The sequence below is a fragment of the Misgurnus anguillicaudatus genome, chromosome 3, assembly GCF_027580225.2.
Source record: "Misgurnus anguillicaudatus chromosome 3, ASM2758022v2, whole genome shotgun sequence".
In the NCBI taxonomy this organism is placed as follows: Eukaryota; Metazoa; Chordata; class Actinopteri; order Cypriniformes; family Cobitidae; genus Misgurnus; species Misgurnus anguillicaudatus.
In genome coordinates, this window is record NC_073339.2 from 26,523,047 (window position 1) to 26,548,571 (window position 25,525).

The following is a 25,525-nucleotide window of genomic DNA, read 5'->3' on the forward strand; positions in this document are numbered from 1 at the left end:
AGATATTTTGTACCAAGCAACTAAAAGGACATACAGTAACAGAACAGCATTAACATGAAATCCATTTTGTGAAGGATTATTTATACTTATACATATGAAGAAACATTATTCAATATACTTGAAAACACTATATTTTGTTTAGTAAAACAAATATTTACACTAATTTCTTTAGTCTGGCGAAAGCTGTCAATTTATGTTTTTACGTGCAGTACATGTCCGGACCTCGGCTGGTGAGGAGGGTTCATTTACTGGACCTCCACCAATTTTAGTTGAAGACCCCTGAGTTAATCCAATGATTTTTTTTCTTTGAGTGTACTAAGGTTGCTCTTATCATTTTACTGTTATTTGTGCCATTATTTAATGCCTTAAAATGGTAGACGAAAAAGGTACAGCTGCTCTCGGTGGATTGCCTGTGTTCTTTAACGTGCACCTTGTCAGTAAATCACCTGCAGAATTTTCAGTTCCTATTGGTACTTTTTTGGAATTGTGCTGTTATGCTAATTTGCCCTGTTTATTAAATCTAGCCCTTAGTGCCTTTACGGCGTTAAGGATTCGTTCACCCAAAAATGAAAGTTACCCAATAAAAATTGATGCATCTCTAATCATACTTGCAATTTGCATTGCATTTTAGAGACACATTGAATTCACTGCATTGCAAACATTTTGTACTCTGGACAAAATATACTCTCTTAGCAAAATATACTTTGTCCAAGTTTCCAGTACTTTTATTTGAACTGTTACCTGTTGCTTTTGCTTACTACTTTTTGGTGTTGATTGACTTGATTTTCAATGCTCAAGGTTTTTCTGTTGGTGTTTTGCTTATTGTTGTGTTGCCTATCTGGGATGGTTTAAAATAAGTGACCGATTATGCCATGTTTTTTTTAACTGTAAATAATGTTAATAATGTATCTGTAATTTTGATTGATCTTTTGCAGACACTGAACCTAAAAAACCTGTGGTGAAACCACCCCAGGACAGTGGAACTGGTGCGTGTACTTTCAAACTTTGAGATTATATTTCACTTTCATATTTCATTTATATTGTACATTGCATATCTCAGAAACCTCCAAAAGCTTCTTATTTGCTTTGCTTTGCTGCTGTTAATCTCAGTCTTGCATTTATGTTTTATTAAGGTGGTAAAAATTTGGATGACAAAGACCTGTTTGATGTGAATAATGGTGACTACAAGCCAGATGGAGGCCGAAGTGGAGGTTTGAACCATATATTGTATATATGCATGATATATGATTTTACAGACAGGGTCCCGAAGACCTTGGAACTAGGGATGTAACGGTATTATAAATTTTGCGGTATTCCGGTATCACATGATTCGATAAAACTTCAGGGATTTCGGGCAACAAGTGTAGTTTTTTTTTCGGCCAAGTGTCGCGAGCGGAGGGAGACACGGGAACTACAATTCCCATAATCCCATGCGTGCCACTCTGATGCGTCTCTACAACCCTGATAGCACACATACATCTCGGAGACGTCTATTTGATGTCTGCGTTTACATCTGCAAGATGTATTATTTTGATTGTTTGCTCATTTGCAATACGTCTCTGAGACGTTTCCTAAAAGATGTCATATAGACATATTGAAGACATCTGCAAGACGTTTTTGATTTAGAATGTATGTAAAGCAGCTCTTTCTAAAATCGTTATAAGCTGTTTTTACACACCAGATGTATTCCAGATCTCCAGATCTTCATCAGACATCTTACAAACGTAAGATGTGCTATCTGGGAAGTAGAGGGACAATGGCAGATAATGGCAGATGCTGCCAGTGGCGAAGGAAAGAAACGCAAAATTTTAAATCGGATGTGTGGAAACGATTTCGGGTTCGCTGTGACAGTGAAATGAGAAATGAGAAAGGACAAAAGGTGACGGACATACAAAAAACGAGTGTGAGTGAATCAGTGAATGAGGAGAATGTGTATTCCGTTTCTCAGTTGGAAGGCTGCAGTCTTCTTAGGCTGCATACATCATTAAGCCTTGTTTATTTAAGTTAACGGAGTATTACATTCGCAAGTCATAAGCATATTACAACAATATACGATTAAATAAGAATAATAGTCAACTTGAAAAATGTTATATTCTGAAATAAGAAGCCTACACATGCGACGTACGGAGGCTGCAGCCTTCCAATTGAGAAACGTCCTGTATCATTACGTAAGCTGACATAACTTGCAGTGGAAGGTTGAGGTCCAACTGCAATAAGTAGGCTGCTATTTTTATTTTTACTGGGTTGTTTTTGTTTTCAGGAATTGACCCATCTTAAAACCCATGATCGTTTCTTGATTCTTCATTCACAACTGTTGCTTTCATAGGAGTACCAAGCATTACCATTAATAATAATAAAAACCTAGGTCATATGGGGGAGTGACTCAATTCTTTAAACCTGACTGATTGTAAGTGAGTTGTTTAAAGTTGACAAACTAAACTGAAACTTTAATTTTTATTTTATTACATGGTCTAATTATTTTTTTCCTTTTTATGAAAATTGTAAACACTACACTACACTTTGTACATCATTGTAATGTTCAGTCTTGTTTAATAAACACTTATGGCAGTTTTTACAAGTCTTCATTTGCTTTTTCCTTCCTGTAAATGGTTCAATAAACACTGCACTGTGGGCATCATACCGAAATAGCACCGTACCGTGAATTTTTGATACCGTTACATCCCTACTTGGAACTATTAAAAAAAATTATGTGAAAGTATTTGAGGTGTTTTTTATTGTCCAAATGTTGGTATGCAGACTGCTGTTTGTTTTCAACAATAAAAAACGTCTCGGGTTACGTATGTAACCCTTGTTCCCTGAGAAGGGAACGAGACGCTGCGTCGCCATAGAGACGCTTTGGGAACGCCTTCAGGTGTGAGTGCGTCTGAATGTGTATATCAAATCCAACCAATGGTGGGGCGTGACGTCACCGGCGGGGTGACACAGGAGCCGGAAAGCATAAAAGGCGACGTACAACCACGCCCCCACTATCTGAAATATTGCCGAAGACGGCTTACAGGTACGCAGGAAGTATGGCAAAGGAGACGCAGCGTCTCGTTCCCTTCTCAGGGAACAAGGGTTACATACATAACCCGAGACGTTCCCTTTCGAGGGAACTCGCGCTGCGTCGCCATAGAGACGCTTTGGGAACGCTATACCCAATCCGCCAGACTACGAGTGCCTGTCTGTGTGTAAAAAGCACAACTAAGACCTAAGCACCAAAGATCCAGGAGAAGGAGTGAGATCCAACTCATAAAACTGTACAAAAGTGAGCGGTGAGGACCAGCCTGCCGCATCACAGACATCCTGGACATAGGCACCTGCCCACAGGGCTTTAGATGCTGCCATACCCCTAGTTGAATGCGCTCTGGCGGTTAAAGGAGAGGGCCGTCCAGAGGCTTCATAAGCAAAAGAGATAGCCTCGACTATCCATTTACTCAAAGTTTGCTTTGTGGCCGGGAAACCTTTCCGGGCCGAACCAAAGCACAAAAATAACTGCTCTGCTTTCCTGAACTCCGCTATTCTGAGCACATACATGTCCAGTGCTCATACTGGACAGAGTAAATTAAGCTTTCTTTGGCTCGCGTTCCAAAATGGTGGAGGGCAGAACGCCTGCAAGGCTATGGAGCGTGGTATATTGCTCAAAACCTTCGGAACGTAGCCCGATCTAGGGTATAGAAAAACCTTTACCATGCCTGGAGCGAACTCGAGACAGGTTGGTGAAACTGAGAGAGCCTCTAAATCTCCTACCCTCTTAAGGGAGGTAAAAGCTAGGAGAAATATAGTTTCCAGAGTAAGAAACTTTCTGAAATTATACCAATGGCTCAAATGGTGCCCCTGATAAGTCCTCCAGGACCATAGACAGATCCCAAGCAGGGATCCTAAAATGACTCGCAGGCCTCAGCCTCCGAGTGCCACACAGGAAACGCATGAATAGATGGTCTCTACTTAATGAGGGACCGACCACTAAGACAGATATAACTTCCACATAAGCCTTAATGGTCAAAGGAGGCAGCCCTGCTGCAAACTGCTCTTATAAAAACTCCAGAACTGTACCAAGGGGCAGTTAACTGGGTCATATAAGTGCTCTTGGCACCACGTAATTAAAGTCTTTCTTCAAATGCGTATAATTTCCTGGTGGAGGGAGCTCTGGAAATAAAATAGTCTGCACAACCTCAGTTGAGAGTCCCATTTCTATGAGTCTGTCCTCCTCAGAGGCCAGACCCAAAAACTCTAGGCAGGGGTAAAACACAGTGCCCCTTGCCTGAGACAACCGATCCCTCCAGATCGGCCCCTGAAATGGGGAGCCGTCTAGGAGGTAGACCAGGTTTGAAAACCATACTCGGGTCAGCCAACACGTGGCTACGAGCAACAGCTGTGCCTGTGCTGCCGGATTCTCTCCAGAACTCCCGGGAGCTGAGCAATTGGGGAAAAACACACAGGAGGCCCTCAGACCCTTCCTGTGTCATGGCAACCAGTCCGAGTGGGACTGGGTGAAAGAGAGAAAACCAAAGAGTACAATGTGAATTCTCCTGAATTGCAAACAGGTCAGCTTTCGCTTGGCCGAACCTGAGCCAAATTTGCTCCCCCACATGTGGGTGGAGTCTTCATTCCCCAAGCTCAACGCCTGCCTCAGCAGAACGTCTGCTCCATGTGGACTTACATAGATTTTGACCTTTTGGTCTTCCATAGCCACTTCCCGGCCTTAGAGGGATGCATCCGTCGTAAGCCTGATGTGACGACCCTGAGCCCCCAATATTGGCCTTTATGGGAAAGGAACCATGGTTTCTTCCATAATACTAAGGCACAAAGCATCTGCGTGTGACCTTGATCATGAGAAACGGGTTGCCCCTCAGGGAACCCCATGGTTAAAGGATGGATTCTTTACGAGCAGGAGACAACCGTGCCTGCAGTCGTTGAAATCCATACCACGCCCAGAAAAGAGGTCCTCTTTGCTGGAGAAGCATACTTTTCCTGGCGTTTAGTTGATGGGACATTTTGGCCCTTTTGGCTTTCCATAACTGATCACAGCTAGAAAGGGATGCATCTGTCACTAATGTTATGCGGCGACAGACCGCACCTAACTTGGGGCCTGTAAACAAATACCCAACATTTTTTCCATATTCTTAGGGCACGAAGACATATGCGCGTAACCCTGAACATGTAAAAAAACCAACACTGGCCTTTTAAGAAAGGAACCATAGTTCCTGCCATAATACTAAGGCACAAAGCATTCGCGTGTGACCTTGATTATGCAAAACGGGTTGCCCCTCAGGGAACCCCATTGTTAAAGGATGGATTCTATACTAGCAGGAGACAACAGTGCCTGCTATCGTAGAAATCCATACTACACCCAGAAAAGAGGTCCTCTGTACTGGAGAAGCACACTTTTCCTGGCGTTTTAGCTGATTGGACATTTTTGCCCTATTGGCCTTCCATAGCTGATCCGCAGCTTAAGAGAGATGCATCTGTCATAAATGTCATGCAGCGACAGACCACACCTCACCTCTGGCTTTGAGACAGAAACCCGAAATCTTTACATATTCTAGAGTACGAAGACATGTGCGCGTAACCCTGAACATGCAAAAAGGGTTGCCCCTCGAGGAAAAACCCTGATTTTAAAACCATCACTTGGTGTGCGATTGACCTAGCTTCAACTCATTGACTTATGTGAAAAATGGAAATGACACGACCAGGCGACATCTGTGCCTGGATCATCGTAGAGTTCCAAATTATCCCCAAAATGTGATCACCTATGTTAGGACTAACATACTTTTCTTGGTGTTCAGTCTCAACGCTAGGTATCTAGATGTGCAAACACAACATCTCGATGCTGTGCTGCCATCTGTGCTGACTGTGCTAATATAAGCCAATCGTCAATATAAATAGTATGCAAATGCCCTAAAGATGCAATGGCGCCAGGGCAGCATTTACAAATTTTGTAAATATGTGAAGGGATAGATCTAGGCCGAAGGGAAGGCTGATATTGGTATGCCATGCCCCCAAAGGCAAACCTGAGATTCTGTAAGCAGGAAAAATCCATTAACAAAAACCAGTCCTCGGATCTGATTTGAGATTTATGTGACTGTCAACATCATGAACCATAATTTTGTGACAGTTTCGTGTAGCCTTTAAATAAAAGGAATTCCAATTCCTGCTCTAAAATTAGGGATAGCCTAATTTTCTGTGCATAACACCCATTGAGATATGTTTGGAATGTTTTTCCCTGCTATTATAATTTTTACCAAGGGAACCTGATTTACTGTGCTCTGTACTACAAGAGGCAGAGTGTTCACAGTTAATACAGGAGGGTACTGAGAAGTGTGGGGACCCGTAAATGGCGGATAAAACCCACACTCCCCAGGAGGGCATACCCTGATAGGGCTTTATACATATATTTGACAATGTTGGAGGCTTTAGGGATGAAGCCACTCATGGCAACATAAAAACATCCTCTAAATATAGCCTATTATGTTTAAAAGCTAGCTGAAGTGCTTGTGTAAACATGGTCAGATGGTCGTTTCCATGACTTGCATAATAATGGAGATCAGGAAAGAAAGAAAGCCTCTGGTGTTGAGATTGCACTCATTTTGTAAGAAAACTCTCATCTAATTTGCTGGATGATATAGTTTCTTTTATATATATATGCTGGTTCATACATATTAAAACTACCAGTTACGAGAAACAACCTCGATAAACTTCTCATTTAATAAGACCGGTCGAGGCGGGCCTCGAACCGCAAGACACGCGAACATCGTCTGACACAGTCAAACAGTAAAGCACGGGCTACCGATCGGGGCGGGAGAAACCGACATGCGGGCTCCCGAATCCCTCCCGATAGCAATGATAAGTGCACACCGCCTTAGCGGACGCGGATCTGAACCGGTCGGTGAAGAAAAGGGCTGTGTTTACAACATATATCTCCTCAGAGGTAAAACATTGCATAGAGCTCCCGTTCGGGTTGGAAGTGACCGCAATGCGTGCTTCCAAACCCTTCCGAGGCAGAGCTTTCACGGTCAAAGTACACTACACCACCTCAGTGGATGCAGGACTTAAGCCGCGAGAAACGCGATCATTGTCTTGACTCATCAAAACAACGACACACAGCCCGAGTGGTGTGTGGCTGAGTTTTAGCATGTTGGAAGGGCTCTGGCAGCTTAACGTGCGGACGCTCTTCCGGCCATTCGGATTAAACTTCGACACATGCAGCTCGTATACTGGGCTTGATTAAATCATTACATTGCGGAAGGAGGATAGCTTTGCGTCCTCACTACCCTGTAAACTCGAATATATCAACTCCCTCGGGGGAAGATTACACGAGATCACGTCCCTCTCAATGAGGGGAAGTAACTGCAGTGCAGGCTTCCACACCCAGCGGAGGAACAACGGAGCATTTTGAAAAGTAAGTTATCATAATGAACACACGTCACACCGCGCCCTCAAGAGCGGCGTGAGCGTGGTCAGCTCCTAAACTTTCTGATTTCTTATTTTTCTACATTATCAGGCACACAGTTAAACTATTCAGTCACACAGTTTTTAAGCTATTCAGACACTCTTTGACACACACACACAGATAGCCGTCTGAGGCAATAGAGATAGTGGGGGCGTGGTTGTACGTCGCCTTTTATGCTTTCCGGCTCCTGTGTCACCCCGCCGGTGACGTCACGCCCCACCATTGGTTGGATTTGATATACACATTCAGACGCACTCACACCTGAAGGCGTTCCCAAAGCGTCTCTATGGCGACGCAGCGCGAGTTCCCTCGAAAGGGAACCATAAGCACATGAAATACATGGTAGAGCCCGATCAATATGGTTTTTTGGTTGCCAATGTATGTAGCTAGGATTATGACAAAACGTTTTGAATTTGAAATGCATAAACTTGAATTATAGACAAGTGTAATTTAATACAATCTGTTCCATTGTACAAAAATCTAAACACGTCACATGTCAACTGGACCTGTTACTGACTAAATTGGTTAAAGATGGTTTATCATATCTTTCCTCAATGATCACTAATATTATTCATTCATCCATTCTTTTTGGTACTGTCCCTACCGTACTTAAAACTGCTGTTATAACACCTATTCTTAAAGGAACAGTATGTAGGATTGTGGCCAAAACTGGTATTGCAATCACAAAACTTGTGGCTAAAACTGGTACTGCAATCACACAACTGGTGGCCAATACACAAAATGACAACATAAACATCAGTTGAGGGCTGCAACTCCACTTTTTAAATGACAATATCCTGGCCATAACACTGTTGTCAGTTATATAAGTATTTGAAATGAAAATGATTTCTTAATGTCTAGTGACATATCAGGGCCATTTTATGATTAATTGATATACATTTCTTACATACTGTTCCTTTAAGAAACCTGGGACAGACACAAAGAATCTTGATAACTTTCAACCTATTTCCAATTTACTATTTATGTTAAAAATTCTGGAAAAAATTGTTGCTCTTCAGCTCCAGGAACATTTGTTTTGTAATAACGTGTATGAGCAGTTTCAATCAGGGTTTCGTGCCCTTCACAGTGTTGAAAATGCACTTGTCAAGATTTCGAATGATCTACTACTAGCGGCTGATGCTGGTCTTTTAAGAATACTTATACTTCTTAACCTTAGCGCAGAATTTGACACCATTTCGCATCATATACTCTTAAACAGACTGGAATCTATTGGAATCACTGGTACAGCTTTAAACTGGTTTCATTCCTATCTCACAGATCGCATTCAATTTGTACAACTTAAACAGTTTAAATCAGGGGAGGGCAATTCTGGTCCTGGAAGGCCACAGTCTTTCAGAATTTAGCTCCAACCCTACTCAAGCACACCTGAACTTCATTTGCAAGTGGTACTGAAAACTTTGATTAGATTTTTCAGGTGTGCTTGATTAGGGTTGGAGCTAAACTCTGCAGGACCTCCAGGACCAGAATTGCCCACCCTTGGTTTAAATCAAAGCCTACTAATGTAGTCATTGGTGTTCCCCAGGGCTCGGTTTTAGGACCCCTTCTGTTTATTATTTATCTTCTACCAATCGGCAGCATTTTTAGTAAATATGATATTTAATTTTATTGCTATGCAGACTACACCCAACTTTACTTATCTTCTAAACCTTCTTCAAAGTTTCCTTTTTCTGCTCATGGTGAGTGTTTATGTGAATTATGTGAAATTGGTTTACAAGTAATTTCCTAAAACTGAACAGCAGTAAAACAGAAAAATCAAGTCAAATATTTCTTCTATTATAGTGGATAACGATTTTGTCTCTTTATTGAATCAGGTCAAAAGTCTGGGTGTCACTTAGGGGTCTTCTCAGGTCCAAAGAAATTAAAAAAAATTTTTAAAAGAAAAACCCGACCCGAGACAAACCTGAGAAAATTAGACCTACCCGAACTAGAGCCATTTTTTAACCCGACTGGACCTGAATGTAAACGGCACTGACGTTTGTGCATTCTGCAGACCCACACGCAGCAGTCAGACAGAAAGAAACCCCGGTGACCTCGCAACCAATTTGGCGAGCTGCTCCATTTGTTTTATTTTGTTATCTGAAGATGACACCAAGGTAACCGCTAAAATGTACATTTAAATTTGACTGACATGTCTGTCTCAACAAAATTTACCTACCGCCAGCCACACAATGTCGCAAGCGCTCTTGGCAAACAGATGAAAGGTTTGAAAAGGACATTGATGCACACACAAGAGATTTCTTCTCAGGTCTATTCAGCAAAAACACATTGATTTTAAATTACCCGAGACCCGATGCCGCTATCATTGTACCAACCCGTGTCTGAGGCGCATGTGAAACTTTTAGACCCGAACGCGATCAGGTCTTGGGTCGGACCTCGGGTTTCGGATCTAAGTGGACCCGTGAAGACCTCTAGTGTCATTCTTGACACAGCGCTCTCTTTTGAATCTCACATAAATAAAGTTACCCGTTCTGCTTTCCTTTATATTCATAATATTAATTGTCTACGTCCTGTCCTTTCACCCAAGAGTTCTGCTATGTTAGTGTATGCTCTTGTAACATCGCAAATTGACTACTGTAATGTTTTGTTTTATGGTCTCCCCTCTGAATCTTTGCATAAATTACAGTTAGTACAAAATGCTCCAGCTCAAGTCATTAATAAAACTCCCACTTGATTGATTGATTGATTGATTGATTGATTGATTGATACTTTATTTATCCCAAAGGAAATTTAGGGCATCCTGTAGCTCAAATTCCACAAATCACACATACAATACAAATAAATAAAAATATATATAAAAAAACATCTATCTATATATGTACACAAATATATGAAAGGCTAGTCCAGATAGTATAGGAGGGCATAAAATCACCTGCACAACAGTCATAATAATACCACAAAAATGGAATATAGAGACACAGGCTCCTGCTTAAGAGTCCGTCTCTCCCATCCCACCCTGTGTAGCTTTAAAGAGCTGGATGGCTCTAGGGACAAAATCCCCCCTAGCCTATCTGCAGAGCATGTAAATGACAGCAATCTGCCACTGAACATGCTTCTCTGTTCACTAAACATGCTGTGCAGTGGGTGGCGATCATTATCGATGATCGCGAGCATCCTGCGACTAGTCCGTTTTTATGCAATGACAGTGAGTGACTCCAGCTCAATGCCAACAACAGCGCATGCCTTCTTTACCAGTCTGTTAAGTCGCTTAGCATCTCTCTTCTTAATACTGCCACCCCAGCACACCACAGCATAAAACAAAACCCTTGGAAATGACAGACTGGTAAGACATTCTGTGTAATTTGCTACAGATATTGAATGACCGTAACCTCCTCAGGAAGTAGAGCCAACTTTGCCCTTTCCGATATAAGGCATCTGAGTTGGTGATCAGTCAAATTTATTGTCCAAGTGTACCGCCAGGTACCTATATGTGCTAACCACCTCCAGATTGACTCCCTCAATGGAGACAAGATAGCATGCATGGTTTTGATGTCCTAAAATACACCACCAACTCCATAGTCTTTGTTGCATTCAGCTGTAGGTGGTTTAACCTGCACCACTGGACAAAATCATTAACCAGGTCCTGTACTTGTTCTCCTGACCATCCCTAATACATCCCATAATTACAGTATCGTCCGAAAACTTCTGCATATGACATGACTTAGAGATGTAGCTGAAGTCAGAAGTGTACAGGGTGAACAGAAATGGTGAAAGCACAGTCCCCTGAGGTGCTCCAGTACTGCTAATCACAGTCTCTGAGAAACAGTCCTTTAACATTACGAACTGTGGTCTCTCCATCAAGTAGTCTGTTATCCAGGATGCCAAGTGAGTAGGGGTGGCACGGTTCACAAAACCCTTGGTTCGGTTCGTATCACGGTTTTATGGTCATGGTCCTCGGTTCTGTACGGTTCTTGTTGTTATTTTTTCTTTTAATTTTTTAACACTCCAGAAATGTATTATCTTGTTAATGTATTAATTATCCATAATATAGGATGCAGTATTAAAAAAGTTATATCATGTAATCATGCACAAACTGAATTTGACTTTAAGCACATTATTGGGGCCATCTCTGAGGAAAGCTAGGTAAGATTTTGATACAGCATGAGGGAAGACATTGATGATTTCAACATGCTTTTCATTTATTTGGCAAAAAAGACAATGTGTATTGCCATCTACATGAACTTATGTGCCTTTTTAGCACACAAAGCTAACTTGCATTTATCAAACTGCCAACTTCAGTGTAGCTCTAAGATTTATCACTGAGAGGCTGCTTAAATACTGCAGAGTATATGTGGACGAGAGAGAAACATAACGTTTACACCTGTAATATTTAAATCTGTCTCTTTTGTCCACTTTTGACCACTTCTGTCTTGATTACTTTGAGGGGCAATTTATGAAATAAGATTGCGCAACTTTCACACGCCAGCAAAATGAAACTACACGGAAATCAGCCTTTATTATGCTATTCTTAGCCTTTCGTTTTATCAATGAAAGGCTAAAAATAGCGCTGTTCACAGTATGTTCCCGGCAGAAGTGAAACACGCTATCTGATGTCACATACAGGGCACGAGGCTACATACATTGCGCATGCCATGAACCATTGAACGGTGTGACGCACACACGCTCCGAAGCGAGACAAGCGAACCGAACGGTTCAGATTTTTTTCATGAACCGTGCCACCCCTACAAGTGAGCATCCACCCCCATCTGCACCAGCTTATCCCTCAATCTGACAGGCTGAATGGTGTTGAAGGCACTAGAGAAATCAAAGAACAAAATTCTCACCGCACTTTTCCCCTTGTCCAGATGAGAGTACGCTCTGTTCAGTAGATATAGTGATTGGCTGACTTGGGGTTGAAGGATGTGAAATAACAGTCGCTCCCTTGTCTTCATTATATGTGAAGTCAGAGCGACAGGCCTCATTTAGTCATTTAGCTCACTGGGAAACGGTTTCTTAGGAACTGGAATAAGACATGATGTCTTCCACAGTGCTGGTACCTTCCCCAGCCGGAGGAACATGTGATGGTGGGTTGTCTGCGGACAATAGGAATGTACAGCGGTCGAAGGAAGACCAGGTTATGATCTGATATCCCAGGGGTGGCAGTGGAGAGGCAGTGTATACATCTTTAACATTAGCATACATAAGATCATTTGTTTTGTTCTTCCGGGTAGGGCAATTAACAAACTGATAAAGAGCAGACAGTGTTGAATCAAGTGTAACATGATTAAAATCCCCTGTAATCGCAATAAAAGCTTCAGGGTGCCGAGCTAATAGCCTTGCAACAACAGAGTGGATAGCATCACATGCATTTTCAGCCAGGGCTTGTGGGGGGATGTAAACACAAACAACAGTACCGTATGATAACTCCCTCATCATATAATACGGGCGGAGACTCACCGCTAACAGTTCAATGTCTGGACAGCAGATTATTTCCTTCACTGTCACATGACCTGTGTTGCACCATTTAGTGTTGACAAAAAGTGCAAGTCCCCCACCTTTGTTCTTGCCACTCCGTATAGGGTCTCTGTCCGCTCTCACAATCGAAAAGCCAGTTAGCTCAACGTTGGTGTCCGGAATATTGCTTGTTAGCCACGTCTCCGTGAGGCAGATTAGGCTACACTCTCTGTGTAACTTCCCAGGTAGCAAACAGACGTTGGCCCAACGTTGGCCCAACGTTTGTTGTTGTGTTGGGCCAACGTTGGGTGCTGACGTTGGCCCAACGTAATTTTGTCCGTTGGGCCAACGTTGGGCCAACCATGTTATTGGACGGCCAGCAGACCTTCTGCCAACCTAAAAAAAACCTTACCAACCTTCTGCCAACTTAAAAACCACTAAAACAACGTTGGGCCAACGTTAGGCCAACCATGTCATTGGACAGCCAGCTCCCAGCTAACAAAAAAGGTCCCCAGGACGTCCCCTAAACGTTCTCTGCGAACGTCCCACAGACGTCATTGTGTAGGGTACCCGTTACGTCGAGCGGACGTCCGCGACGACGCCTCCGGACTTTCACAGGGATGTTCGCAGGACGTTCAGCAGACTTTTGGGACTTTTAGGGGACGTTCGCCTAAAGTCCTCAGCACGTCATTTTATTTCCCTGCTAACCAATGAAAACAGACACGAGAAACATTGTATACCACAAAGTACTTTTATTTTAATCCAACAGTTGTAATTATGCTGTGCTCCATGTTTGTGTGTGCGTGCACGGTGCCCGATCTCCCATGCGCGTCAGTCAAACTCGCTTCAGCTGCGTGTGTGTGCGTGTCTCTTGGTGTGTGTCTCTGCGATGTCAATTCTTTCCGCTGTCTTCTAACCTAAAACAACGAAATGAACACATTCAGAAGTTAACTAATTATTTTTGAATATGTTTAAAATGTCTTGCAAAAAATCCCCAGCAAAATGTTTAAAGATAAGGGAGACAGAATTCTATGCTTAAAATAGAAAGCATGCACAACTCTCTTTTACCTAATATTTTATGTTTATGGTATTATTGTTGGTGTGACAGTTCACTCAAAGTAAAGGTGGGTCAATTTGGACATATGCTACCCATTTTAGGTCTAAATGCAAATCAATCTCGATATGAACTTGAAAACCAGCTAAAACCAGCCCAAGCTGGTTGACTGGTTTTAAGCTGGTCTCTCAGCCTGGTATTAGCTGTTCAGGATTGTGTAGCAGGATGTGGGTTTTTTGGCCACTTTATAGCTGCAGGCTAGAAAACCAGCTGACCCACCAGCTTAAACCAGCTTGGCTAAACTGGTTGGCTGGTCTTAGCTGCTTCAAGATGGTCCTCCCACCCTGACCAGCTAAGACCAGCTACAAAGTGAACATACACACCTTAGAGAGAGCATAGGTCACACAGAGTACAAAAATATTTTACAATTACGTAAAATAATGTAAGTTGTCTTATATATTGATCTTTGATATTATTGTAGGTTTTGTTGTGGGTTCAGGGCATCTTGAAGTACACTATGAATAAGTGTCAGATAGATCTATGGTTCTATTCCAAAGAATCAAACATGTATCTTGTTTTTAAAAATAGACCATTAACTATTAACTTATTTACAACATATTTACTTTCAAATATATATACAAAAACATTTGGGATTCACACAGACTCACTATTATTCATTATTAGTTGCAAGTATGAAACTGAGCTGCTGAAATTCTCCCTGTGTAGCTGTAGCATCCTCCAAGCTGCCTTCCCTCTGAAGACAGATAACAAATCTACAAACAAAAACAATCCATAATTAAACAAGAATAAAAAGTCAGCAGTGACTAGTAATGTTGTTATGACACAAATCATCTTTGGAAAGTTAGCTTGGCTTGCTCATTGACTGATGTTTTTCCGACCACTGCTGTGATGTTGTCCTGAATTTAGTCTACTTTCAGAATGATTTTCCAATCCAAGATTTCTTTCTAGGATTTGTTTGGAAACAGTAAAACATTACTAACTACACAAGTACAATAAATGAACAGTAAGTCTGCCTATTAATATTTTAAGATAAAAATAACAAAAAAGTGTACCTGATTCTTCTGAATGGCAGAAATTGACTGGTGTGCTGCAGTTGTGATTGTGAAGGACATGGAACTGTAAACACAACCCAGATTAGAAAAAAATAAAAAAATTGATGATGTAAGTATTGTAGTAACTGTTGTAAAATGTTGAATGCTCTATCATTTTTAAGTCACTTTAGGTGTATGCTAAATTAATAAATAGAAATAATGTAATCATCATTATACTACAAATACTGACTGAGACTAACTTATATGTTTTTAATTCCACAGAAGTATGACTATTTAAATGACTGTTAACATATACCGTATTTTCCGGACTATAAGTCGCACTTTTTTTATAGTTTGGCTGGTCCTGCGACTTATAGTCAGGTGCGACTTATATGTAAAAATTAATTCATACTGATTAACATGAACCAAAAGAAAACATTACACATAGAAACATAGAAAATGTCTACAGCCACGAGAGGGTGCTATATGTTGCTCCATAGCCTACCCCTGAAAAAACTGTTAACTGAAACATTAACCTAAAGACAATGGAGAAAGACTTAACAAACAAAATGTCCCCAAAAAGAATAAAAATTTTCTAAATAAATGCGACTTATAGTCCAGTGCGACTTATATATGTTTTTTTCATCTTCATGACACATTTTTTGACTCATGCGACTTATACTCCGGAGCCACTTATAGTCCGGAAAACACGGTAAATGTACTCACAATAAGGTGCCTCAGACAATATCATAGCATCTTTTTGCTTTGATGTACTGGTTGCTCCTCATCTAACTCAGAAAAAAAAACGGGAGAAAAATCAGAATGAAATAATAATATGATAGTAAATCATATTGTGACCTTTTAGTTTTACCTGGCTCCTCAGCTGAAGAAAAAATACTAAAAACATTAACATGGACCATGTACACTTTAGTTTAACGTTTAGCATTTAACAATCAAATATTCAACAGTTGGATTTTTTTAAAGTTTTTACTTACACTTGTGCAATTACTGTCAATAATGATTAATTCACATAAAATATGTATAGAAACATGCATTTTTCTTAATCATTCCAACTTTTTGTTTTGTGTACTGACAATGTTGTCTCTGTTGAGTCCTTTTGGCCTGGAATTCTCTCTCTGCAAACAAAAAACAAAAGTATTTTTAAGTTGTCTTTTAACACTTACAATGACTTTCAGTGTGAAGAACCTCACTTTTTTTACAGCGTCAATATTTACAGTCTCAAAATAGAACAACTTTGGTCAATATATATCATATAAACATTGTATGTTTTGCTTGCTATTATTTTTTGAACTTGATTGTTAAAAAAAAGTTTGGTATTACTTTGCATACTTTACCTGTTTGAGAAAATACTCTGAATGCATATTTTGTCCACAGCTGTCTAGAGTGGCACATTGTTCATTTTGGTCTCAATACCCTTCAGACAGAAACAAGTGTCTTATTATTATTATTTTTTTATATATGTAGCTGACCTTGTTTTCGTTTAGCATTTGTATTTTATAAAACATGAACAAAATCTTACCCCATTGTTCAACTCAAACCACAAGGATGGTGCTACCTCAGACTTATTTTGCTCCGTGAAATGGAGCAACATAGCACAGAAAACCTGTAAGTAAAGTCCATATAAATCGGTAAGTTCAGCTTGCAGTACACAAAGGAAATGTACCATTGTACCAAAATTAATAGAGGACCATTGGCTACATTATCTAACCTTAGGCTGAAAATTGTTTTCCAATGTTTTTTCATGTTGCACTGGAAACATTTGGTTGTTCTCAAACCAGTATCAATCTTACAAGGCAAGGCAAGTTTATTTGTATAGCACATGTCATACACAGAGGTCATTACAGTATAACATAAGCGGATCTGGTGCTGAACTTACCTTTTTGTAGTACACTACACATTTATCAGTCAGATGTTTAAAGGCTGAGAAAACTAAATAAAGATAAGTTAATATATATACACATCAAATTATGTAAAATAATATAAAAAGGAAGCTGCTTAAATGTTAAAATGTTACCCAGATGTACCCCCAATCCTCGCAGATAATTAAGAGCTTTTTTATTATTACAAGAGATTTGATTCAATTTAAGATTTTTATTCAATTAAACTGTATGCTACCATATAAGGGTTTAACCATATACCATATAAAAGCATATAAAGGTTTAAAAATAAAGTTAAAAAATATATTTTTATAGGCTAAATAAATTCAGGCTGATTCATTATGCTGCATAGTTATGAAAAATTAATGAACCACATCTACAAACTTATTTTGGTGATTTAGCCAATTTTTACAATGACTTACAGGGCTATTTTTACTGCCTGTGCCACCGTATTCAATCATACACGTCATTTTACTACAGTACAGTAGGTGGCGGTATATTGTTCGTGTCCGTATGGTCATACGCGGCAAGCAAGTACACACACGACTGAAGTGTCGCTGGAAGACTGCAGGAACAGAAACCCCTGGAAAGGTAGGAGTTTTAATTTAAACTTTAAAATGTGTTTAATCATCACGACAGAAAATGTTTGCTTTGCCATTATTGAAGAATCAATTCAGACAGAATTTCGTGCACGCTCGCCCTCGGTACACATGTAGGCCGTTTCTCAAACGGAAGGCTGCATCCTCCGGAGGTCGCATAGGCAGGCTGTATACGTCACCAAGCCTGGTTTATTAAGTTAACTGAGCATTACATTCGCAAGTCATAAGCATATTACAACAATTTACGATTAACTAAGAATAATAGTCAACTTTATACTTGTTAATATTCTGAAATAAGACACGCGACCGCCAGAGGCTGCAGCCTTCCGCTTGAGTAACGGCCGTATGAGCTCGCGCACTTACCCGCTGCGGATGAATATTAATATAAAACCTTATACATTTACTCTAACATTGAACTAAAGCGAAGCTTACATACGATACCAAAATGTACTAACTTAAATATGGCTAACAAATTTCCTATACAAAGGAAATACAAACCTTATCAAACTGCACACTTGAACCAATATAAATACTGTATATGGTAAAGAAATCTTACCCTGTAACGAAAACTTGACGAAATTACGACCTTATCCAACAATTAACTACAAAATAAATGGGATTTAGTATAAAAAATTCGAAATTTAAAGGAGTTTTTCCCTCTTTTACCACCGTCTCCGTTGTGTCAGTTGAAGTATGACGTGTGACTCCTCGTGCCAGATAATTCAAATGTTGTCACTCGCAATAGATCTATCTGACGTCATTCATAGTGTACTTCAAGATGCCCTGAACCCACAACAAAACCTACAATAATATCAAAGATCAATATATAAGACAACTTACATTATTTTACGTAATAGTAAAATATTTTTGTACTCTGTGTGACCTATGCTCTCTCTAAGGTGTGTATGTTCACTTTGTAGCTGGTCAGGGTGGGAGGACCATCTGGAACCAGCCCAGACCAGCCAACCAGCTTAGCCAAGCTGGTCTAAGCTGGTGGGTCAGCTGGTTTTCTAGCCTAACCAGCTATAAAGTGGCCAAAAAAAAAACCACATCCTGCTAAACAATCCTGAACAGCTAATACCAGGCTGAGAGACCAGCTTAAAACCAGTCAACCAGCTTGGGCTGGTTTTAGCTGGTTTTCAGAATTCATATCGAGATTGATTTGTATTTAGACCTAAAATGGGTAGCATATGTCCAAATTGACCCACCTTTACTTTGAGTGAACTGTCACACCAACAATAATACCATAAACATAAAATATTAGGTAAAAGAGAGTTGTGCATGCTTTCTATTTTAAGCATAGAATTCTGTCTCCCTTATCTTTAAATATTTTGCTAGGGATTTTTTGCAAGACATTTTAAACATATTCAAAAATAATTAGTTAACTTCTGAATGTGTTCATTTCGTTGTTTTAGGTTAGAAGACAACGGAAAGAATCGACATCGCAGTAAACCCAGCAGACAGCCAGAGACACACCAAGAGACACGCACACACACGCAGCTGAAGTGAGTTTGGCTGGCGCGCACGGGAGATCGGGCACGCGCAAGGGACCTCCTGCCCGTGCACGGACGGTCGTGCGCGCGCGCACAAACATGGAGCACAGCATAATTACAACAGTTGGATTAAAATAAAAGTACTTTGTGGTGTACAATGTTTCTCGTGTCTGTTTTCATGTTTTCATTGATTAGCGGGGAGGTGGGGTGACGTGCTGGGGGCTTTGGGCGAGCGTCCCCTAGACGTCCCGAGGGTCCGCTGACCGTCCTGCGAACGTCCCTGTGAAAGTCCGGAAGACGTCCTCGCGGACGTCCGCTCGACGTAACGGGTACCCTACACAATGACGTCCGGGGGACGTTCGCAGAGGACGTTTAGGGGACGTCCTGGTGACCTTTTTTTGTTAGCTGGGCTGGCTGTCCAATGACATGGTTGGCCCAACGGACAAAATTACGTTGGGCCAAAGTCAGCACCCAACGTTGGCCCAACACAACAACAAACAAACAAACAAACGTCCCTTTAAATTAAGTTATTAAAAAGAGTTTAATTTTAAATTGCACAGGCACAAAATGTTTTAATTTGTAAAGGATGACGTAAAATATCATCACTGTAAAAACATGTAGGGTTTCTCAAAAATGCACTTTTGTGTCTGTGCTGTTATTTTGATTGTTGATGCATGTAAACATCAGACCTTAAAGAGATAGTTCACCAAAAAATTTTAATTCTGTCATCATTTACTCACTCTCATGTTGTTACAAACCTGCATAAAAGTCTTTGTTCTGATGAACACAGGGGAAGATGTTTTGGGGGATGATTGTAGCAAAGCCCATCAGAGGCACCATTGACTAGTATTATTTTGTCCTACTATGTAAGTTAATGGGGCCTCTGATCGGTTGAGTTATAGATTTTCTTCGAAGCATCTTCCTTTGTGAATAAAAAAAAATGTGTGCAGGTTTGTAACGACATGGGAGTGAATGATGACAGAGTTTTAATTTTTGGGTGAACTATCCCTTTAAAAGTTGCGTTCTAGCAGTTTTAAATGCAAGAACGTGTTAGAAATGAGAAATACTGAAAGTGCTCTGTAATGCAAATTGCAAAATTGGTGATCTGTTTTTTTTTTTTTTTGGACAAAAGACAAAATACCAATGCTTCAGTTTCTCTTTATTGATGACATGGTACTATTAGCATTTAGAGGAAACTGCAACTGTATGTGTAATATGTAAAATGAAAATGTAATGCTAAAATGAATAAACGTCTTCGGTTGAAAAAAAAACAACAAACGTTGGGCCAACGTTGGGCCAACGTCTGTTTGCTACCTGATACTGGCACAGGATAAAGAGATAGGCTGTCATCTTTTCTTTTACAACAATGGAATTAATCTTTTTTTTTTTTTTTGGCTGATTCTGATGCAATGTTGTATAACTTGACAATTCATCAGGGTATAAGAAGTCTCTTTTCCACGTGTTTACTGGATAGAATGGTAAAACATGAAATGCTTCATGCATATATTTGAGGGAAGTGGTGGGCAATTGCAGCTGACCATACCAACGTTGGCCCAACGTTGTATTTCAGTCAGATAGGTTGGGCCAACGTAACCAACCAATATTGACGTTGGCCCAACGTCTGTTTGCTACCTGGGTTAACACTTCTCACCAAAGCAGCCATCTCATCCATCTTATTAGCCAGTGAATTCACATTTCCCATCACAGACGAAGGAACAGGCGGCTTAAACCTCCATCGCTTCTCCATGCGCCTAGTCCTGACTTTAACTCCTGCTCTACATCCTCTGTGTTGTCGTTTTATTTCCTCCGGGATCGCGTGAAAAATACCGGCATGTTCCCTTGCCCTCAATTCAAGCAGTTCTTTCCCTGAGTAAATTAGATTTTTTCCACTGTGTTGGAGGCAGTTAATAGCCATATCCATGGAATAAAAATGTCCGCACAATTCGTTAAAATGTTATAAAATAAAGACTAAAAGACAGAACAAACAAAACAAACAGAGCTACTGAGATCAGCTGCCACTCTCGTTGGCGCATCCGCATGTAATCTTTTGAACACATTTCTCCTGTTTTACAGACGTTACACTGGCTTCCTGTTAAATTTCGTGTACATTTTAAAATTTTACTTTTAAATTACAAAGCACTTAACAATATGGCTCCTTCATATCTCCAAGATCTTATTCATATATACACTCCTTCTCGCTCTATAAGATCTTCTGAACTTACACTTGTTCTGCCACGCACTCAGACAGCTTCTATGGGATCACAAGCTTTTAACTATGCTGCAACCACATCTATGGAATTCTCTTCCTGTAGATGTTCGCAACAGTTCTAGTCTTTCAGTTTTTAAATCTCATCTTAAAACGTATCTGTTTAGGCAGGCTTTTATGTGATTTAATGTTTGTTTCTGTACTGGTTTTACTGTTCTTCTGTCTTTCTGATGGATTTTGTAAGGTGTCCTTGAGTGCTATGAAAGGCGCCTTTAAATAAAATGTATTATTATTATTATTATTATTATTATTATTATTATTATTGGGTACTATGTTACAAGGTTCGCTGTAAATTCTGTGTACAGTACATAGCGGGTCAATAATCTAAAGCGTTATAAAAATACGCTTAGCTGTTCCATCTTCTGGATTTAGATCTAGCTATATTTTATTTAGGGCTTGATTTTAAGCTTTGCTTTATTTCCCTAGTGTTGAAATCAGGCAAACATAAATGTAAGCAAACCTGATATCTGTCATTAAGGGCCAGATTTACTAAATAGGGCAAGTTGGTGCATGAGCGCAATTCCAGAAATGCGCCGATGGAAGTGGTAATATCTGCTGGTTATTTACTAAAAAAGCATGAATTAAATTACACAGGCGCAACAGCTGATTCTCATAATGACCAACACAACCTACTAAATGCAGCGCAAATTAGTTCAGGGTCGCAAATAAGCAGAGCTAATGAGTTAACACATGATGGGCTTGAGTTCAGCATCACGGATCAGCTAACGAAGCCATTACACACAACTGGTATTGTGTGACTTCTAATAGAGACTCCTCTTTTATTTACTTTTTAAATAACATGGCTTGGCAAACAATATTTATGATTAAAATGTTTCCCTGGCATTTTAAATAAACTGCTACGTGTTAAAAAATTCTCTGCATTGTATCGCGCGTTCTTTGCTCTCTGTAAAATAATGTGCAATATACGAATGTATTTGAGCACAAATAATAAAAAAGAAACTGCAAGTAAGTCATTGAAATAAACAAAAAAGACATTTTGAAGTAGAAAGACAAAATAGTATTTGTTTGTAAAACATACTTAGATAGTGCTAACTTTATTTACAAATCCAAGAAATATTTTTTTACAGTTTAGCTTTTAACATTTAAACCGCTACAAAATTATTTTTTGGGACATACCAGTAGAGACCCACAGAGACAATTATAGTTTCCATTACAACCAATAAAATTCCCATTAAATCAATTAAACCCAATAGAATTTCTGTGATGGTTTCTATTGTTTTTAGCAGGAATAATTATTGTGGATATTTCATAATTTTAAGGTTGTTGTAAAATTGTGACTAAATGAGAAAACTGTAAACCCTAAACTATAAACATCATTTAAATAAACGAATAAACGAATATTTGTTTTTTATGAGCTCATTCGAGTATAATATTATTGAAAAATGTATGCCTAGTTGCAATACTGTTTTGGTGATTATTAAAAGGTAAGTTCTGATCTTTGATTCTGATGTTTAAAACTGTTGTAGCTAAAACACCCAAATTAACCACACTTTTTACCACATTATTACTCCCCCACTTTGTGTGTTCTCCTTCGCCTGTTTGCTTCACGTTGACTTCTTTATGACACATGTCCTTATTGTATTTGCCCAGGGATAATTCACCCAGATAAATAAGTGCATCGCTCTGCGCTGCATGCTGCTTCTATAACTTAATTACCAAGTCTAATATTACCTTAATAACAAGTAAGTTTGCCAAATAAGCTCTATGTATTGAACAATACTGGTTAACAGCAAAAGAGTTGAGCATGACCACCATGAGCTACTGAAAATGCTGTGCACAAAAATATATTTTTTAGTAAAAATGTGGTAATACAAATTATTGTGATAGACAGCCACTCTGTTAAAAAACTTTGTTATACTTTGACAAAACCATGGTAAACTTTAATGAGGAAATTTTGCCTCATTAATTTACTGGTGCATCAACTATATTTTTGACTCTGTTATGTCTCACGGGAGGGGTGTCATCTCTACAGAAACACTGAACCGCATGTAATTTTTGTCCGCTATATTGAGCTTTTCTGCTATTTCTTTTATATAATTTCTTTGTTGAATACTGGACAATTTTTGGGGCACAATAGCATCTGTATGTGCCAGGAAGTTAATAATCTGCCAGCTGTTGATCACAGTATTTTTTACACCCCCGTTAACATGACAAATCTGCACAAAACGTATAAAAATACTTTATTCTAAAGAGCGAGAGCAGAATTTACATAAAGTAGTGGCTGTCTGTTTTAACCGCTTTGAACTCGACAAATCATCTGAACGTGATAATCATGCATATTTACAGATCCTTTTGAACAAATGCCTTTTAAAACTTAATTTATTTTCCTGAAATGATAGCAGAAGGGTATCAAAGTCAAAGAATATTAGCTAGGCATGTCCCGATCCAATCAGACTCGATCGATCAGGACTCAATTCAATTCAATTTTATTTATATAGCGCTTTTCACAATTGCTAATTGTTGCAAAGCAGCTTTACATAAATAGATGTAGAGGAGAACACAGAAAATCAATAGATAATATAAGAAATAGAATATAGCGGCTAAGGTTAAACCGTACAAGCGAGCGTATTAATAATGTAACGTATACAGTAAAGTGCTAAGTTAAGCCAAGTTGGCTGACTCTCCCTGGGACGAAAAACCCCCCTAGGAGAAAACCCGGTGGGAAAAACTCCTAGAAGGACAAAAACCCTTGGGAGGAAGTAATATATATTTATTTATATAGATACGGTAGGGACAGGAAGCGGGTAAGCGGATTAAACTGGTTCAGCCGGTGGTCGTTGTTCGCGCATCGGCTGGGCATCACGTTGAACGACAGCCAGTAGATCAGTGGTGCGATGACATTCACAGCAACAGGAACTGGGTCTGTTTGTCCCATTGTCCTCGGGGTCGAAGGACGAGACAGGGAGACAAAAACAGAGTTCTATTAGCGTAGGGGCAGTTTGCATGTAATGCAAGTGTCATACATTATAGGGGCGGTTTCCCGGACAGGGATTAGACTAGTCCTAGACTAAAACATTTTTAAGAGCTGTCCAAACTGAAAACAACTTGCACTGACATATCTTAACATAAATCAGTGCCCTTTATTTTGCCTCAAAATGCACAGAGGTAATGTTTTTAGTAAGGCATATTTGTTAAAACTAGTTATATTTCCTAATTAAACTTAGGCCTAGTCCTGGATTAAGCTAATCCATGTCAGGGAAACCGCCCCATAGTGGTTTAAGTCAGCTCGATTCCAGACAGGCTAACTATTGCGGGAATAGTATATTACCCATATGAGGTATGTGAGTGCTTTGTTCTAGACAAAATAACTACTGCGGGAAAAGTACATTTACTGGACATTTTATGTGAATGCTTTGTTAAAGAAGAATGTCTTAAATTTAGATTTAAATTGATCGACTGTGTCTGATACTCTAACATTATTTGGTAAATCATTCCAGAGCTTAGGGGCCAAGTAGGAAAAGGATCTACCACCTTTAGACACTTTAGATATTCTAGGGATAATTAAGTGACCAGAATTTTGTGATCGCAGTTTACGTGGTGGATTGTATTCTGATAGTAGTTCTTTAATATACGAGGGTGCTAGGCCATTTAACCCTCTGGGGTCCGACCATTTTGGGACACTGTCAGAGGTTCTGACATGCTCTTACATTTGGTATTTTTTCAGTTGCTTTAAAACATAATAATGGCAAGTGTCTCATACCACTGTGTTCAGCAAAAACTGAGCTAAAATATTATATGAGCTACATGTATGTACATGTTTGTATTTTTCAGAGAAAATGCGTGGTTTTTAAAAAAGCAAAAATTTTAAGTCACTGATATAAGTTCACAAAACCCATACTAAACATGTTTTAACAAGACTTTCCTAAACAAAATCTAGTAGCCTAGAGTTTTTTCTTTAAAATGATGTGAAAATCATCCTGCCTACTTATTCTCATAAAACAATGTATTGATTTAGAAATTGTAAGACACTTTTTGTTTAGAGTGGCCGTATGCGAGAAGGATTGATTGACAGCTAGCAAACAAAGGCTCGCATAATGAGCTGCATAATGAGCTGCATAATAATGAGGCAAGAAGGAACTACAGTAAAGAATGTGAGGACAAATGTACACGTTTGTTTGAGGTTTATTAAGAAGTTAACAATATAATCAAAATAGAAATGAAGGTCAGTAGGACATTTTCAGTCTATTTGGGAACGAACCCTATTAAAAAACTTAACTTGTATAAGAAACTGATAAACAACAAAGCTGTAAACTTCATGTGGCTCATGTTACCATATA

The 25,525-nt window shown here is 39.5% G+C and overlaps 1 protein-coding gene and 1 long non-coding RNA gene across 15 annotated transcripts in view; one reads left to right on the forward strand and one right to left on the reverse strand.

Annotated features, from left to right (window-relative positions):
• Positions 1 to 25,525, forward strand: part of cd99 (CD99 molecule) — a 120,406-nt gene that overhangs the window by 58,202 nt on the left and 36,679 nt on the right. For all 14 annotated transcript variants that reach the window (XM_073863608.1, XM_073863638.1, XM_073863604.1 and 11 more), the window contains 2 exons: positions 936 to 986; positions 1,134 to 1,211. In XM_073863608.1, the coding sequence (XP_073719709.1) occupies positions 936 to 986; positions 1,134 to 1,211 (129 nt within the window). The remainder of the gene's footprint in view (positions 1 to 935; positions 987 to 1,133; positions 1,212 to 25,525) is intronic.
• LOC141361990 (uncharacterized) lies at positions 13,598 to 14,754 on the reverse strand. The gene is made up of 2 exons (XR_012367976.1): positions 14,588 to 14,754; positions 13,598 to 13,782 (listed from the first exon to the last, which is right to left on the reverse strand). It is a non-coding gene; the product is annotated as an uncharacterized lncRNA (long non-coding RNA).